Below are 18439 nucleotides of genomic sequence, written 5' to 3'. Positions count from 1 at the left end.
TGAGTGTGGTGGCTTGACATGTTGCTGTAACAGTGAGACGCTATAGAAACATAGTAGCAACAGCTTGATGGTGTAATAGTTTATTGGAGCTTCTCTTTATAAATACTGACGGATAAATAACAGAAAGATTCATAAATACGGAGACAGAACCACAGCCGGGTCCAACTGGGTTGTGTGTGTGTTTTTTCAGTTTTCACAAACTTCTCATCACATTTTAAACTTTTACGATAAATTCTGAATTTACGTTAAAATTCTCTGAAACGACACAAACGTCTAAAGTCTGAAACGGACCGGACCGGGTCCATGTTCAGAATTACGGAAGCCCAGAGCGGACAAAATATCACATGAAGGCGGCTAACGTTTTCCACCTGCTTCCAGTCTTTGTGCTAAGCTAGGCTAACCCTCTGTTAGCACAGGCTGTCCCTTTAAAAATGTCACCAGAACCAGGCGGGTCCAGTTGAATACGTGCAGTTTGGTCATTGGGCACTTCCTGCTCACAGGACAGGAAGTGCCAAAGGAAGCAGGATATGATGTCAGACTTGAAAAAGGAAACATGCAAAACTAAAACAGGAAGTGAGCGGTATCCTAGCAACAGATCCGTTTGCAGGAGGTGACTGACAGGCCTGTAACGATCGAGGATTGGTTGATTTGTAGAAGAGGGGCGTGGCATAGTTAGCCCCTCCTGCTGTCTCTCACACTTCATGCAATCGCCTTCTTTCCATCAGCCAATCAGAGCTTATCAGTTGCCGGAGTTACGGAACTCGCCGTTCTCGGTGATCTGCAGTGACGATGTGTTGCTAGGCGACAGGCCGTTCCTCTGTGATGTCACAGCGTACCGCTCCTTCAGCTGCGTCAATGCCGCCATCAGGCGAGAGTTCGCTGCATCGAGACTCGAAATCCTCTTCTCCTGAGAGACAGACAGGAAGTCAGAGAGATAGACAGACAGACAGACAGACAGACAGGAAGTCAGAGAGACAGACAGGAAGTCAGAGAGACAGGAAGTCAGAGAGACAGACAGACAGGTACCTGTGCCTCGATGATCTTCTGTTTGGAGTCGATCACTGCCTGCATGTCAGAGTGATCCTTCTTCAACTCCTCCTCTACTGCCATCAACCTGCAGACAGACAGGTGAGAGGATAGATAGACAGGTGAGCACACAGACAGGTCAGACAGACAGACAGGTGAGAGGACAGACAGGTTCTGACCTGCTGATGATGCTGTTCATCTGCAGGTCTTTGTCGTCCTGAAGTCTCCTCAGTCGGCTCTCTGTGTCCTCCAACCGCACCTGAAACACACAGTCCTCTCTTATTGGTCCAGCAGAGTCATGTGACCATCTGCCTTTCACCAGGTGATCAGGTGCGTGACCCACCTGGTACTCCTGCAGCATGCGCTGGTTCTGTTGATCCTGGATCAGCAGTCGAGCTTCACACTCATCCTGACGCAACGCAGCAACCCGCAACTTCTCTTGCAGCAATGCAATCTCCTGCTGGTACTGGACCAGAACCAGAGCAGGACACACAGTCAGAACCAGAACCAGAGCAGGACACACAGTCAGAACCAGAACTGGGACAGACCCAACACCTGTCCTTACCTTCTCTATGAGGGCGTCGTCATGGCGATCGTCCTCCGTCTCACCGTACGAGGAGGCGGAGTTCATGTTAAGCAGCCAGGCAGCGGTCCGATCCAATGCACACGGTGACGGAGCCTGAACACACATACACACATCAACTGGGTCAACATGTGAACCCAAATCTAGGCTCCGCCCTGTACTCTGTTGCCACGATAACAGGCTGTTACCTTGGCGGCAGGCCGCTGTTTCTCAGGGCTGTCTCCTTTAGATGACGATGACGTCTGTCTGAGACGTGACTGGCCACTGCTCGGCCAATCAGGACTGGATGACATCATGCTGCCGGAGGCGGGGCGAGGAGGATAGGCGGGGCCTCCCCCACCGCTGAGCATGCTGGGAGGTGTCCGACCCCGAGGAGGTCCAGGTGGAGCGGAGGAGGGCGGAGGAGGCTGATCAATCCGTCTCTGAGGACCCGACGAGTTCTGACGAGGAGGGGTGGGGTTACCTGAAGGGGGAGGGGCAACATAAAGCTTTAACCTTCAGGACCAGCAGGAGTAACGTGACAGTACCAAGATCTACAGACTTTATGATGACTCAGCCCAGGATGCCAGGAGCCAAACCCAGCATGAAAACCACCTCAGTAGGGTGCTGTGTTCACTGTTAGACTGGACACTGCTGGTTCAGAGGTTCTGTTGCTGTGTTCACTGTTAGACTGGACACTGCTGGTTCAGAGGTTCTGTTCAGTCCGGACGTGTCTTACCTGTCTCAGTGAGCGACAGCGCCCGTCTCGAGTATTCTTCTCCGCTGCTGCTGCTCGACATGGCCGACATCCTCTCCCCCCTCTCCCCCCCTCCCAGCCCCACCGACATCTGGGTAAGAAACGCCGGTTTGGTTGCCATGGCGTTCCTGTCATCAGCGTTTCCCTGAGACCCCGCCGATCCATCCGAAGGTGTGGCGTCCGTCTGCTGCCGGGGCGACGTGGTGGTCATGTGATAGACAGGGTTCTGGAAGGAAAGGGGGAGGAGCCCCGTCCTGCGCTGCCATTGGCTGTCGTCAAGGCCGTCGCTAGGGGAGGAATCCTGCAGGTCGACCAGGGACAGACTGCGGCTCTCATTGGTCAGATCTTGACCCTCCCTCCGGCTCCCATTGGTCATTTCAAAGCCCGCCTCGTTCTCATTGGGCTCCGAGTAGGAGGAGCTCGGTGCCGGAGAGCCCTGCAGGCCTACAGGAAGTGACATCAGCAAAGGTCAGATTAAGAGGTCAAAGGTCAAAGAGGTCAGGGGGTCATGATAAAGGTCAAAGGTCACCTGATGCCGGCTGCAGGCTGGATCCTTTAGTGACGAAGAACAGGTCTTTGTTCTCTGGAGTCGGAGACGGAAGTCTGGTGAAATCTACCAAACTACAAACAAAGTAGAAAGTCAAAACCAGAACCAGAACCAGAACGAGTTGTTTGAGAAAAGAATGTCAAATTTGAATTTAACTTTCTGTAACAATAAAAAACATTCTGATAAAAAATTTTGTTTTAACATCAGCTTCAAGAAAATCCATTTTACAGCCACCACACCTATAAAAACCTGCACCACCCAAACCACGTGACACCACCCGAACCACGTGATACCACCCAAACCACGTGAAACCACCCGAACCACGTGATACCACCCAAACCACGTGACACCACCCAAACCACGTGATACCACCCAAACCACGTGAAACCACCTGAACCACATGAAACCACCGGAACCACCCGAAACCACCTGAAACCACGTGACACCACCCAAACCACGTGAAACTACCTTAAACCACCTTAATGACTTTCTGCGATAAACTGAGCACTATGACCTCCCTCAAACATTGCATGAGTAAATCCTGAAAACAACCTTTAACACTCGCCCAGCTGAGATCTACGTTAGCATGAAGCAGTCCTTCTCAAATAGTGGGGCGTGCCCGGTGGGGGGGGGGCGTGTGACCCTGGGGAATGTTTTTTTTTTTTTTGCCATACTAGAATAAAGTATAATTGCACATCCACTACAGTAGTTGGCAGTGGCGCTCTCATTGTCATTGGCAGGGAGTATTAGGTCTATGGTGTAGGGCAGTGAGATGATTAATTACTATTAAAACTGGCCCGCAGATTGTATGGAGTAGTGATGGGTCGCGAGCGAGCGAAGCGGCTCTTACAGCTGGCTCTGAGGTGAACACGGCGCGGCGGAGAGTGGGGGGGCGCGAATTGTTTTCTTCTTGCTAGGGGGGGCGTAACAGAAAATAATTGAGAAGCACTGGCATGAAGCAACAACTAAACTGATCCATTTTACAGCTTCATCACCTTTCAGGAACTTACAGACACCAAGAACACGATAAAAAACTCAGAGTGCTCCATCATCTGAAAATCCACCTGTACGCTGACGACACAGGCCCTGAACTGACCATCACTGCACAGCAGGTGATCGGGTCAAACGGCTGTCTGCTGGTGATTATACTTGTACCTGCTAAAATGATCTGATCTGGACCAGATACTTGTTCAACTGACCTGAACAGCAAAGAGAACGCTTCAGCCCTGAACCATCTGAACAGCTAACCAACACCTGAGGAACTCATCAGCAAGAATGTCAGTTTGGGGCAAAGGTGCTCTCCAGAAGTGTTAGCTCCTCTCAGCCGCTCATTGCTAGCTAGCTAACATAACATAATAAGGTGTCAGCAGCAACCCGACCCGACTTGGACCAAGGAGAAGGTGAGGGCCGGCACCAGGTAGCTGATTTCCTCTGGAATTTACTTTTTAACCCATAGCAACTGTCAGGTAAACCCATAGCAACCACCTCAAACACCGGCTGTGATTGGTCAGTTCCTGTTGGGTGAAAGAACTGAGCTGGATGCTAATGCTAACAGGACATGTGGTGCTAACCCTCCGTCCAGTCCGACGCCACCCTGCAGGCCGATGGAGGGATTACATGCTGCCAGAGGGGGTGACAGGGGTGGGGACAAGGGGGGCGGGGACAGAGGGGGTGGAGACACAACACGCTGAGGCTCTGGAGAGGAGACGGCCACGCCTCCAGGGTTAAACACGCCCCCCGGATTAGCCAGAGCCATTGACACGTCTCTGAGGATCCGAGGAAGAGGACCGAGCTTCGCCAAGCAGGACTGCGGAGAGATAGACAGGTAGAGACAGACATGGAGTGGACAAGATTTGTACTCTCTCAGCATAAAGAGTGGAAACAAAGGAAAACAGCTAGCCTCACTATGGACTTGGCACCTGTTCAGGTGTGTTACCTGGTCGAGCTCGGTCAGCAGCGTGTGCAGACTGGACAGCTCTCGTCCGAGGTCGATGTACCCGTCAAAGCCGGCGGTGTGGTTCAGTCCGTCCGGGTTCGAGATCTCCTGTAGGAAACGCTGCATGCTGCTCCACTGACGCTCCACGAAGTCATTCATGAACAACATGTACTCTTCTTTAGTGCCAAACCTGAGGACAGGTGAGGGCAGGTGAGGAGAGGTGAGAGATCCTTTCAGAATAAAAGCCCTCAGTTCCTTCAGAAAAAAAGCACAGACGTACTTGCTGAAGTTGGCGAGCGTCTGGATGACCTTGGCGATGAGGGTCAGTGTCCTCGCTGAGCGCTCGTCGGGGAATTCCTGCATCAGGTCAAACAGCGATGGTGACATCACAGCCGGACACAGGAAGCGCAGGAACAACGACGCGCTGATCAAACGCTCACTGATGTCCGGTCGCCCCCGGTTACCGCACTCCTGTCGCCATGATGCAAACACCTCCTTCAGCTCCCGTGGGAACACCCTGGGGGAGGGGGGGTTATAGACTGACGGACACTACACACATGTAACATACTACATGTGTGTAGTCGTGTTGTGTAGCAGTGTGTAGTTGTGTTATGTACCTGTAGTTGTGTAGCAGTGGGAAGTCGTGTTGTGTACCTGTAGTTGTGTAGCAGTGGGAAGTCGTGTTATGTACCTGTAGGAGTCAAGGATCTTGCAGAAGGCGAGCTCGCAGCACATCCTCAGGTTGGCCTGATGTTCTGTGAGGTCAGACGTCGAACAGCGAGACGGGTCGACCTCACAGTTCTCATCAGACTCATACAGAGCTTTGATGAATTCACCTGAACACACACACACACACACACACACACAGAGGTGTTAATATTTCCAGATAAATCATAATAAATGTGTAGTTGTGTAGTTGTTGTGTAGTTGTGCATACCAAGGGCGTCCTGCAGGTACTTCTGTCCAATCAGCTTCAGGTATTCTTCAATGCTTTTCGTCGCCAGCGTGTTCTCTCTGAAGATCAGCTGGTCGTTGTCCCGGCAACGGTCCACTTCTGACATCATCAGGTCCGTCAGGAAGTCCTGCAGAAGGTAACAGGCAGTCCAGTTTTGGGCTTTTATTTTGAAAATAGTGGGGAGTCAGATGCATTGGTTGTGGTTAAATTAATGGGTGTGGCCACATGTTTGGGCGTGGTTACCTTGGCCTTGCCGGTGCTGTGCAGAATGTGGACGAGCGCAGCGGCGAGCTCCTCTTTGGCTCTCAGACTGATGGACGCCTCCAAAGTGTTACACAGCAGCAGGTAGTTTGAGCTGATGTACTCAGCAAACTCTTTGTACTGCTCCATTGGCAGGATGACGATACTCTGATATCGAGCCTTGATCCGCACCGTGGGCACCGCCGACTTTCCTGAAACAGATGAGTCAATAAGTCAACAAGTCTGAAACACACGAGTCTGAAACACACGAGTCAACACGTCTGAAACACATGAGTCAACAAGCCTGAAACACACGAGTCAACGAGTCTGAAACACACGAGTCAACGAGTCTGAATCACACAAGTCAACGAGTCTGAAACACACGAGTCAACGAGTCTGAAACACACAAGTCAACACGTCTGAAACACACGAGTCAACAAGCCTGAAACACACGAGTCAACGAGTCTGAAACACACGAGTCAACGAGCCTGAAACACACGAGTCAACGAGTCAGAAACACACGAGTCAACGAGTCTGAAACACACGAGTCAACACGTCTGAAACACACGAGTCAACGAGTCTGAATCACACGAGTCAACGAGTCTGAAACACACAAGTCAACGAGTCTGAAACACACGATTCAAGAAGTCTGAAACACACAAGTCAACGAGTCAGAAACACACAAGTCAACAAGTCAGAAACACACGAGTCAAGAAGTCTGAAACACACGATTCAAGAAGTCTGAAACACATGAGTCAAGAAGTCTGAAACATACGAGTCAACGAGTCAGAGACACACGAGTCAACGAGTCTGAAACACACGAGTCAACGAGTCAACAAGTCTGAAACACACGAGTCAACAAGTCTGAAACACACGATTCAAGAAGTCTGAAACACACAAGTCAAGAAGTCTGAAACACACGATTCAAGAAGTCTGAAACACACGATTCAAGAAGTCTGAAACACATGTGTCAAGAAGTCTGAAACACACGATTCAAGAAGTCTGAAACACATGAGTCAAGAAGTCTGAAACATACGAGTCAAGAAGTCTGAAACACACGAGTCAAGAAGTCTGAAACACACGATTCAAGAAGTCTGAAACACATGTGTCAAGAAGTCTGAAACACACGATTCAAGAAGTCTGAAACACATGAGTCAAGAAGTCTGAAACATACGAGTCAACGAGTCAGAAACACACGAGTCAACAAGTCTGGAACACACGAGTCAACAAGTCTGATACACGAGTCAACAAGTCTGAAACATACGAGTCAACAAGTCAACAAGTCTGATACACGAGTCAACAAGTCTGAAACACACGAGTCAACGAGTCAACAAGTCTGAAACACACAAGTCAACAAGTCTGAAACACACGAGTCAACAAGTCATCATGCCTGGAACACATGGGTCAACAAGTCTGAAACACACAAGTCAATGAGTCTGAAACACGAGTCAACAAGTCTGAAACACACGAGTCAACAAGTCTGAAACACACGAGTCAACAAGTCTGATACACACGAGTCAATGAGTCTGAAACACACGAGTCAATGAGTCTGAAACACGAGTCAACAAGTCTGATACACACGAGTCAACGAGTCAACAAGTCTGATACACGAGTCAACAAGTCTGATACACGAGTCAACAAGTCTGAAACATACGAGTCAACGAGTCAACAAGTCTGATACACGAGTCAACAAGTCTGAAACACACGAGTCAACAAGTCTGAAACACACAAGTCAACAAGTCTGAAACACACGAGTCAACAAGTCATCACGCCTGGAACACACGGGTCAACAAGTCTGAAACACACAAGTCAATGAGTCTGAAACACGAGTCAACAAGTCTGATACACACAAGTCAATGAGTCTGAAACACACAAGTCAATGACTCAAGAAGTCTGAAACACACGAGTCACCGAGTCAACAAGTCTGATACTCGAGTCAGTAAGTCTGAAACACGAGTCAACAAGTCATTAAATGTTAAATGTTTTCTATTTAGCACACGCTAACACATAGCATATCTAAGCTAACATGTAGCATATCTAAGATAATAATTTGAAACAGCTGACTTCAGTCGACCTACCCCTGCTGGTGCTGGGCGTGCTCACTGTGTACCACTTCTCCACCAGCTGTCTGCCAGTCACCGTGGCAACAGGAATGTTGACCAATCCGACGTAGCTGCTCTTGTCCTTCTTCCTCTTCCTGTCGGTGTCTTTGTAGAGATGAAGAGTGACGGCGCTGACAGATGGCAGACTGCTGAAGTCGAAACGTTCGCCCCAGAAGATGTTGTCAGTCTTCAGCTTACACGATGTCCGAGCGTAGAGACTGTCGTCCAGACACAGCTCGCAGAAGTACCTGAAGTACAAGTACTACTGTTAATACAGTCGTCCAGACACATCTCGCAGAGTGCAGATAGCTCTGTGAATACAGAGAGTACAGATACCCCTGTGAGTACATGTAGTACTGCAGTACCTCTTCTTGGCGGGCAGGTCCTTGGCTTCGATCACCCACAGCGTCAGGACGTTCTCCAGCCTCCGGCTGTTGTCCTTGTTGGGGTGAACGGCTCTCCTCAGGTTCTCCATCCATTTATCGCGTTCTGCCGCTGAACGACACGAGAAGCACTTTGTTCCCGTCGAGGTCGTTACCTATGAGACACAGGGTCAGAGGTCATCGCCGTGAAAACAGCATAGGTCTCAAGTGTAAGGTTGTGTGTGCGTTACCTCGAAGCAGTAGTCCTGTCCCAGGAGGGAGGAGTGAACCGGTTTAATGATCACTGATTGGTCCATCCTGAGCTCCAGAGATGACACACAGCCGGTGCTTAGCAATGACTCCTGGCTACCACAGTGCAGCTGTCGCATCACACACCTGCAAGGACAGGTAAGACAGGACAGGTTATTTTGATTAAACATCAGAAGAAGAGGACGACCGGACCGGATCAGGAAACACAGACCAGGACAGACCAGGACAGACCGGGGTGATCCTGGGAGCTGTGTTGTCCAGGCCAACAGACCTGAGGCTGTGGATGATGAACGGACCTTGTAAACCGAAACGTGTAGTGAGGGTGAACTGGGAATGTCTCTTGTCCATGAGGTCTTTGCCTCACATCTCTGGAGGAACTGGAGGAGATTCCTAGGGAGGCTGGTGACCTGGAATCTGAGTGGGCAATCTTCAAAACCCCCATTGTTGAGGCAGCTGGAAGAAGCTGTGGTCAGTAGGGATTAGGGTCATCTGTGCCTGTTGTAGTGGCAACTTAAGAGGGGCAAAAGAGTCCAGGACTGGTTGTCTTAGAAGAGCTGCACCTTTGGACATTCAGTTGGCCTCAAGTAAGTTCTGACAAACCATTCGACAACTCGGGAAGGGGAAGCATAGCTTGGCTCAGGCTGTGTTCAGCCCCCAGCTCACCCGGGATATTGTTGGATGGTGGAAAGAGCACTTTGAGGAGCTCCTGAACCCGTCCAACACCTCCTCTGTGGAAGAAGCATAGACTGAAGAGTTGAGGGAAGCCTTACTCATATCTCTGTCAGGATCCAGGTGTGGATGAGACTTGCCCTGAGATGCTGAAGGTGTCAATGTTGAGCAGTGGACGGGAACAGTACCTGTTCAGGTGGGCAAGAAGTGCTCTGAGTGCTCTTACTTATTTTTACATGTACGACTGCTGACTGTGATGGAGAGTGTTGAACTCTGGACACTTCTCGTCCCCAGTGGATGCCATTTTGTCACCGTAGCTGAAGGGTAGGGACCACCGAGAAAATGGCGGCAGATAAAGCTGCTGGAGGTGAAGAGGTGGAGGTGAATACCTCGAAATACAAATATAAGCTGGACAGATGTTGGAGGAAAATAAGAAGCAGTAAAATGTTTCTGTTGTCAAGTTCAAACGGCCTTACTCAAACAACACCACCTTGCTGAAACCAGAGAAATACACCAGGAGGTACACAGACTGCTACACAGTACTACATAGAAGAGTGTCTCATGTGTCTTCCTCTGACCCTCCAACATCAGTGGGGGGCGTCTCAGTCCAAAGGTGTCAGACTTTTTCAGACTGTTGTGGTTTCAGAGGCAGTCCCAGTGTCAAGAGACGTCCGCACGTTTGGACGTCAAAGTAACCCGGTTTAATCCAATATCCATTTTGTTGGACATTTTGGACCTTGGACCTCAACATCACTGTGCAAGATCTCAGAGGTCCAGTTCATTCAAGACTGCCCGAGAATTAACGGGTCCAACTAACATCGAACATTGCTGTTAAAACATGACATGGTATCTCATCAGACAAGTTATCATCGAGGTGACTTCAAAATAAATTGTTCTGGTTTCAGGTGATGTCACGGTTCGGTTCAGGAACAGATCGCGGCCCGACAGGTTCGGACTTTTCAGGATCACAGTCTGTCAGGACACGTGAGGACGTTTCAGGGATTGTGAACAGGCCGGGTGTCGCACTGTGTGAGGATCAGTTTGACCCGTGAACTCGTGTTTCTCACATTACAGTTGTCCCTGAATGCAGCACAGCTCTCAGCAGGTTCGTGTTGTGTTCAGGGACACTGCAGACAGACGAATCTCATTCATGTCGTATTTCCACTGTTTATCTGTCCTATGCTAATGCTTGCAGCTCTGTTGTTATACAGTGTGTGTGTGTGTGTGTGTGTGTGTGTGTGTGTGTGTGTGTGTCTGTGTGTGTGTGTGTGTCTGAGCGCGCTCAGTGGCGTCTTCCACCTGATTTGCATGACCATGCATGGTGTGTGTGTGTGTGTGTGCGTGTGTATGTGTGTGTGTGTATGTGTGTGTGTGTGTGTGTGTGTGTGCTGTAGCTTTGACTTGTTAGCTAAACATGTTGGCTAACAATATGTGACTAGCATAGCACCATGCTAACATACCAGATTAGCTGTGTGCAGACTGGAGCCAGGTTAACACACACACACACACAGCATGCATGGTCATGCAAATCAGGTGGAAGACGCCACTGAGCGCGCTCAGACACACACACACACACACACACACACACACAGACACAGACACACACACACAGACACAGACACACACTGCAGCACACTTATCTATTCAGACTCAGAGGACAAAGGATGTTAATGCGTGCAGATACTCACCGAGCATCCTGTGTGAATGCTGAGGAGGAGGAGGAGGAGGTGGAGGAGTTTATGGATCCATGTCCTCCTTCAGAGGGAGGAAAGAACGACGGAGAATCGACCGACTGATGCTGTTTGGTTGAAAGACCCGTCTGTCTCTCTGTCTGTCTGTCTCTCTGTCTGTCTGTTAGCGTAGCTTCTGATGCTACACCGCTCCAGCAGCTCAGCTGTGGCCCCTCCCTGCAGTGAGGCTGCCCTACTTCCTCCCCCCTCCTCTTCCTCACCTCCTCCCTCTCCTCCTCTTCTTCATCATCTCCTCCTCCTCCCTCCTCTCCATCCCTCTCTCCCCTCTGGAGAATTTGTCTGTCCCCCCTCGGTCTGGTCTCCTCCACGACTGGTGGTGTGATCCCGTTTCTGCTCCCCCACCTCCTCCTGACTTGGTAAATAATCTACCACAGAGACCATAAACCAGGACCACACAGACCCCCAAACCAGAACCACAGAGACCCACATACAGGACCACAGAGACCATAAACCAGGACCACATAGACCCCCAAACCAGAACCACAGAGACCCACATACAGGACCACAGAGACCATAAACCAGGACCACACAGACCCCCAAACCAGAACCACAGAGACCCACATACAGGACCACAGAGACCATAAACCAGGACCACAGAGACCCCCACACCACAACCACAGAGACTCAGAAACCAGGACCACAGAGACCACAAACCAGAACCACAGAGACCACAAACCAGAACCACAGAGGGCCCCACAAACCAGAGCCACCGAGACCCCACAAACCAAGACTACAGAGACCCCACAAACCAGGACCACACAAACCTCCAAACCAGAACCACGGAGACCCACATACAGGACCACAGAGACCCACAAACCAGAACCACAGAGACCCACAAACCAGGACCACACAGACCGACAAACCAGGACCACACAGACCCACATACAGGACCACAGAGACCCCACAAACCATGACCACACAGACCCACAAACCAGGACCACACAGACCACAAATCAGGACCACACAGACCCACATACTGCACCACAGAGACCCACAAACTAGAACCATAGAGACCCACAAACCAGAACCATACAGACCCACAAACCAGGACCACACAGACCCACAAACCAGGACCACAGAGACCCCACAAACCAGGACCACACAGACCCACAAACCAGGACCACACAGACCACAAATCAGGACCACACAGACCCACATACTGGACCACAGAGACCCACAAACTAGAACCATAGAGACCCACAAACCAGAACCATACAGACCCACAAACCAGGACCACACAGGCCCACAAACCAGAACCACACAAACCAGGACACACAGACCCACAAACCAGAACCACACAAACCAGGACACACAGACCCACAAACCAGGACCACAGAGACCCACAAACCAGAGCCACAGAGACCCACAAACCAGGACCACACAGACCCACAAACCAGGGCCACACAGACCACAAACCAGGACCACAGAGACCCCCAAACCAGTCAGTTTCCAGACCCCTGACCCAAGGACATGGAGTAAGGTCTTCACTTTGACCTGCTGCCCACCTGAACCCCAGACCACTGTGCTGGTGGTTGGGGGGCTCAGATGGAAGCAGTGGATGAGGTACGACGGTCTAGGAGAACCAAGAATATGACCAGCGATGAAATCAACCAATCAAAAGTTTAAACAGGTTTAAATGTTTGTTAGATGTTTATTAAAGGTTTGTTTTCACACCTTAGATCTGATTTTATAACTTACCTATATATATATATCTATATATAAATAAAGACTTTTCTGAAAAGTCCGGTTCATACAAGACTGCCCAACAATTCACTGACGCTTTTGTCAAGAAAAGAAACTGAAGAGTTACAACATCACAAAGACTGAACACCAAAGGGGATGTGAATGAAAGCATATCTGTACGGAAACTGAAGGTGTACCTTTTGTCGGAGGTGTTCTGGTCTGACTTCAGGCTGCTCGGACGGCAAAGCTTTGGTTGAGATCGAGTTCTTCGAAGAGACTGTTTGAACCTCCGGGACAGAAACCCCTGAAGAAGAAGAGGAGGACTGTGATTGGCTAATTCATTTCTAATCATTTTCAATCATTAATTTAATTTTCACTGTAGGACATCAACAAATCTTCATCAGCAAGTCTGTGACGGTTCTCAGATCAACTGGACTCTGATCCAAGAGACTGGCTGGCTAGTGAGGAGTCCCAGGTTTGCCTCTGTGTGGGTCGCTGGGGTCACCTAAGAGTTTGAGGAGTAAAGGAAGACCGTCCTTCAACACAGGAGGTCATGGACTGTGACAGCATCTTAGCACTTCCTGTGTTGGCTGAACACTTCCTGTGTTGGTCGAGGTTGATGATTGGTTACAGACTGTCCACCACATTCAACACAGTCCTAAAACCACTTTAACAACCAGCTGATAGACCACAAGAGGGCCTTAAGGACCCACAGAACTCCCCACCTGTCAGTCAGAACTGAAGCCTATTTGATGAGTCCAGGTAAGTCCAGGTGAGTCCAGGAGAACCTTCACAGAACTGGCTTCTGAAAACTGATGACCACATCTGATGATTAGTGATTGAGTTATTTATTCCTCCTGTAGGTCTTGTCACATCAACACATTTATCAAACAGTTAGAAACTTCTTTCATGCTGACGTCATCAAAAAAACTTCCCATAATGCACTGTACAGAGGAAAACCTGTCATCGTGATTTAATGGTCGCTGTTTGATTGACAGCTGACAAGTTTTACGTCATTTCCGGGATCTGATCCCAGATCTGAAACAGTAGGTCAGGGTTCTGTTTGGGGTTCTGGTTCTGCCTGTTCTGGTTCTGCCTGTGGTGTTCATCCACAGGAGACCACCTCCATCTTCTTACAGAAGGGGAGCAGATCCTGCAGACCACATCAGGCCGGCGGATCACCTGGGTGTATTTCATCACCTGTAGATGGAGCCGCTCAGCTGATCATCAGCTGACAGGAGCTCAGCTCCTGTTACCATGGAAACAGCAGGCTGAACCCAGCTGGCTGTGTGTGTGTGTGTGTGTGTTTTCACCGTCACTCTGCTGGTGGCCGTTTCCACAGTGGAGCTACTGGGCATGCTCTGATGGCGGACCCCTCTCTCTGGAACATCTGGAACAGACAGAGTGCATCATGGGAGTGTTTTGTAGTCGGCCATGTTGGCTCCACAGCGGTTGCCGTGGTGACCAGCAGCTGACATCATGTGATCAGAACAGCTGTTATTACAGTAAACAGTGATGGAGGTGTACAGAGTATTCAGCAGTCTGACTGCAGAGTGAATGAATCTGAACATCGCCCTGAAGATTCACCTGCAGGAACTGAAGAATCCAAAATAAAGACTCGCTGCTTTATTAGATTGTTGGTGACAAAAAGAAAAGATCTTTATGTTTGACTCCAGAACTGAATCAAACTGTTTACAGCATGTTCCACCTCACAATATATTCAGCTCTCCACGTACACCCAGTATATCAGAGGTTAAACACAGCAGGCCGACCCAGTTCAGGAAGGTTTATCCTGACTGACTGCTGATGAAGATCCAGAGCTGAACACCGCATGTATTTATGATCCGCACTTTGTTGTAGGGTGATGTTATGCAGCCAACAGCTCCCCCTGGGGGCATGTATGTATACGTGCGTGCTACGAGTAACATGCCTCAGTTCTGTTATTGTTGCACAGCCGGTGAATACACATAACTGAGACACAGCCTGACTCTGCCTGTTATTTATGCATCTACTCTTGCAACACACTTCTCTTCCTTTTAGTTTCCCTTCACTTACTATCAGCCATCTCATTTCAGCTCATGGTGAACTGATCTTCATGTTTGTGTGCTAACACACTGTCATAGTTTGAGCACTATTATTTAAATTCATGTAGTTTTTTGGTTTTAGTGGCATCTAACAGTGAGGTTTGCAGATTGCAACCACATGAATACCCCTCACCTCACCTGCCTCGTCAAAGCGTGTAGGAGAACCTGTAAAACGCATCATGGCTTGGTAACATGGAGGATCCATGGAAGAGGACTGTAGATATGAAGTCTCATTCTAAGATAACAAAAGCAGAAATATTCTTATTTTTACGCGATGCCAACAGTCAACATTGATAAACTTGAGAATCGTCAACAAGTGTTGTCAACGGTCGAGTGCGATAAGGCGTAAAGAGACGATAAAAACAAAGCTGCTCTTCTCTTGGAGGAAGTGATGTTTGCATGACAAAAGAGAAAATGTGACCGTAACCTTTGACCCTCTTGTGGGTCGGCAGGTCAGGTGATCCTGCAGCATCTTCATATGTCTGAGCTCCTGGTCATGTTGCCATGGTAACTGACCTCAGACATCAGATGATGAGATTATAATTGTGACATGAAGATTCAAGAGATCAGCTGATCCTGATGAACACACACACATATATCCACACAGAATGAACTTTTTTTCTTCTCACCATGTGAGTCTTCAAAGTCTGCATAAAACTCCATCATCTGTACCTGTCTGTCTGCATGCCGTGTCCTTCTTACCTTTGTGAGCGGAGCAAGGCGGTGCTGAGGTTGCATGGACAGTGTATCTTAGCAACCAGACAGTACAAATCTCCGCCCTCTCTGCCAGAAGCAGAGGATGAACCTGGAGGAGGAGGAGTATGTATATATTTGTTTGTTTCAGTTGAACTTAATTCAATTTATTATTATTCATGTTTTCTGACCTCCAGGTTTTTCAGCATCACTAACTGAGAATCAGACAGGATGCAGAACATTTTAGTCCAGACGTCAGGCTCCGCCTTTCGACCACATGACAGCCAATGAATGGAGGCGCTCTTCAACTCTGTGTGACATCATCACATCAGTGTGTTGGCAGTAATTATTAGTAACATTAGTATAACCGCGAGTATTACTAACAAACTGAGATCAAGGAATACAAATTATGAATATTCATTAATATGAATTTAATATTATACCTGACAGAAATGTGTTTTTGTACAAACGACAGAACAAAACCTGGACTAAACTAAAGCTGGACTAAACTAAAGCTGGACTAAAGTAAGGCTGGACTAAACTAAACTAAAGCTGGACTAAAGTAAAGATGGACTAAACTAAACTCAACAGGTAAACGTCAGGTGAAAAGTTGATGAACCAATCAGAATATCTATTGACTCCTCTGTGAAGACAAAATGGCACCTGTCTCACCCGTGTCTTCTTCACCTGTCTGATCTGATTCGTTGTGCTCCGGCTGTCAATCATTAACTCACCAATCACATTCATCCAGCCCATGTGCTGACACCTGGACAGGTGTTTGACCAACTCTTCCATGGCAACAGGACCCAGCGGACCTCTGAGTAATCTACAGACTGGCAACGCTCACCTGTCTGTCTTTAAGCACGACACACACCTGAAGCAGCGACAGGTACACAAACACACACAGGTAGATAGAGACGGAGACACACAGGTATGAGGACAGTCAGAAAGACAGGTGAACAGACAGACAAGTAAGCAAAGTGGGGAGAGACAGGTAGACAAATATAGATGTCGACAGGTTGCTTCAGGTACACATAAACAGGACAGACAAACAGGTAAACACAGAGACAGGTAGACAAAGAGACTCACAGACAGGAAGCCGAACATCAGGTCGGGTCTTTCTCACACCTTTATCTGTCTGTCTGACCACCTGTCTACCTGCAGGGACCCCAAGCAGAGACAGACAATCATGACCTGTCTGAGTGACTGACTCTTAACGTGTGCTTGTTTCTCGCGTGTTGTTTAACACCTTAATGGAGTTAACGGATTATCACCTGTCGCGCGCGCGCACACACACACACACACACACACACACACACACACACACACACACACACACACACACACACACACACACACACACAAAGTCACAGGGGTCAGAGGTCAAAAAAGTTTTTTTTATTCCAGAAGCTGGCAGCTGATTGGTCAGCTGAACAGACAAACATACAGTCACATGATCAAAACAACCATCCAACGGGCCAATGTGAGTGGAGGGTGGTTACCATGGCAGCAGGAGGAGCTGCAGGTTTAAAGTGACAGAGTGACCGTTTAACGTCGCCGAGACCGTTAGCATTCCTCATTCAAACCAATGGGCTGTGTTAGCTTGGAGCTAATGTGGATCAATGATTATCAGTTTGCATAGATACAGAGACGGAGCGGGAAACAGCTGATCACAGGAAATAACAAGCAACAAGGAATTCCGGGAAAGATAGTATTCAGCTGCAGTGGGATTTGTAGTTTTTTAAAGAAGTGAACTGATCGAAACACTCAAAGCCACTGAACCTCATGGCAGGACCAGGACCGAGACCGGGACCGGGAGGTCATGTCCTGGTTTAAAGATGTGACGAAGAGTTAACTGGAAATAAAGGACCTGGACACTAGAGAGCGCTGTATACTCAGACCTGGATGCAGACGACGAACCATTAACACAATGGTACATTTTTAAACACTCATTGGTTCAGTTTGGTTGACAGGACGACGACGTGGGGGAGGGGCATATACGGCGTGAGGGGAGGGGCATATACAACGTGGGGGAGGGGCATATACGGCGTTAGGGGAGGGGCATATACAACGTGGGGGAGGGGCATATACGGCGTGAGGGGAGGGGCATATAGGGCGTGAGGGGAGGGGCTCTGCAGGATGCTAACTCACTAGGACTTCATGCCACACTCACTCTGTGAGGTCACAACAGGTGGCTTTAAATAAGTGCTTTGTGTTTAGGTGAATGATGTACAGGTGGGGCAGCAGGAGGACAGGTGAGGTGAGGTGTTGACAGCCCCTGACTGTTTAACATGTCAGAGAAGAAGAAACACAAAATGTCTACCGTCAATCTGAAATACACACTACATATACGAGAGTGTTGTGTGTGTGTGGGTGTTGTGTGTGTGTGTGTGTGTGTGTCTCTTGGCTGTATTTAAAGGTTGTTTTACTAAATTAATGGGAAGGGGGGGTGGAAATGTGGGTGGCACAGTATGAGACAGAAATAGACATAACCGCGGTTGTGCATACCTGCGACCTCCAAACTCACCTGACCGCGGAAAAAAAAAAAAGGGGCAAGACAGGGGGAAGTTACACCCGGATACAAAAAAGGAGCGATATGATAATCTTGATCGTGTTCTTAACAGCTAATTTTCCGGAGTGAGAAGAAAAAAAGTTCTTTTAATGACAAAAACAACAGGGAAAATGGAACTTCAGAAACGGAGTATTACTGTCCTGGGTCAGGTGGGAAATAACGGGGGGAAGGGGGAGAAAAGGAAGAGTACAGGGTGATCTGAAAGGGAAAAAAAGGGGAAGGGGGGGGGG

The 18439-nt window shown here is 48.8% G+C and overlaps 1 protein-coding gene across 3 annotated transcripts; it reads right to left on the bottom strand.

Moving 5' to 3' along the window:
* Positions 1-54: 54 nt before the first annotated feature.
* On the bottom strand, positions 55-16820 carry dab2ipa (DAB2 interacting protein a). 3 transcript variants are annotated; one of them, XM_027284373.1, is made up of 23 exons: positions 16727-16820; positions 16372-16511; positions 15829-15947; positions 15647-15749; positions 14174-14250; positions 13058-13164; positions 8739-8883; positions 8491-8663; positions 8102-8373; positions 6027-6235; positions 5766-5910; positions 5520-5664; positions 5109-5345; positions 4829-5018; positions 4464-4699; positions 2875-2966; positions 2328-2789; positions 1798-2072; positions 1592-1705; positions 1370-1492; positions 1206-1285; positions 1027-1114; positions 88-907 (listed from the first exon to the last, which is right to left on the bottom strand). In XM_027284373.1, the coding sequence occupies exons 2-23, from the start codon at positions 16430-16432 to the stop codon at positions 740-742; spliced, it is 3621 nt and encodes a 1206-aa protein (XP_027140174.1). In that variant the 5' UTR covers positions 16433-16511; positions 16727-16820; the 3' UTR covers positions 88-739. The 3 variants fall into 3 exon arrangements, with proteins under 3 accessions (XP_027140175.1, XP_027140177.1, XP_027140174.1); XM_027284374.1 differs by lacking the exons at positions 15829-15947; positions 16372-16511; positions 16727-16820 and adding exons at positions 15083-15179; positions 15372-15520 and having other exon boundaries at positions 55-907; positions 15647-15731; XM_027284376.1 differs by lacking the exons at positions 13058-13164; positions 14174-14250; positions 15647-15749; ... (1 more) ...; positions 16372-16511; positions 16727-16820 and adding an exon at positions 11115-11511 and having other exon boundaries at positions 55-907.
* Positions 16821-18439: the final 1619 nt, after the last annotated feature.

The sequence above is a fragment of the Larimichthys crocea genome, chromosome XI (assembly GCF_000972845.2).
Source record: "Larimichthys crocea isolate SSNF chromosome XI, L_crocea_2.0, whole genome shotgun sequence".
Lineage (NCBI taxonomy): Eukaryota > Metazoa > Chordata > Actinopteri > Sciaenidae > Larimichthys > Larimichthys crocea.
This window is presented reverse-complemented; position numbering and strand designations above follow the sequence as displayed.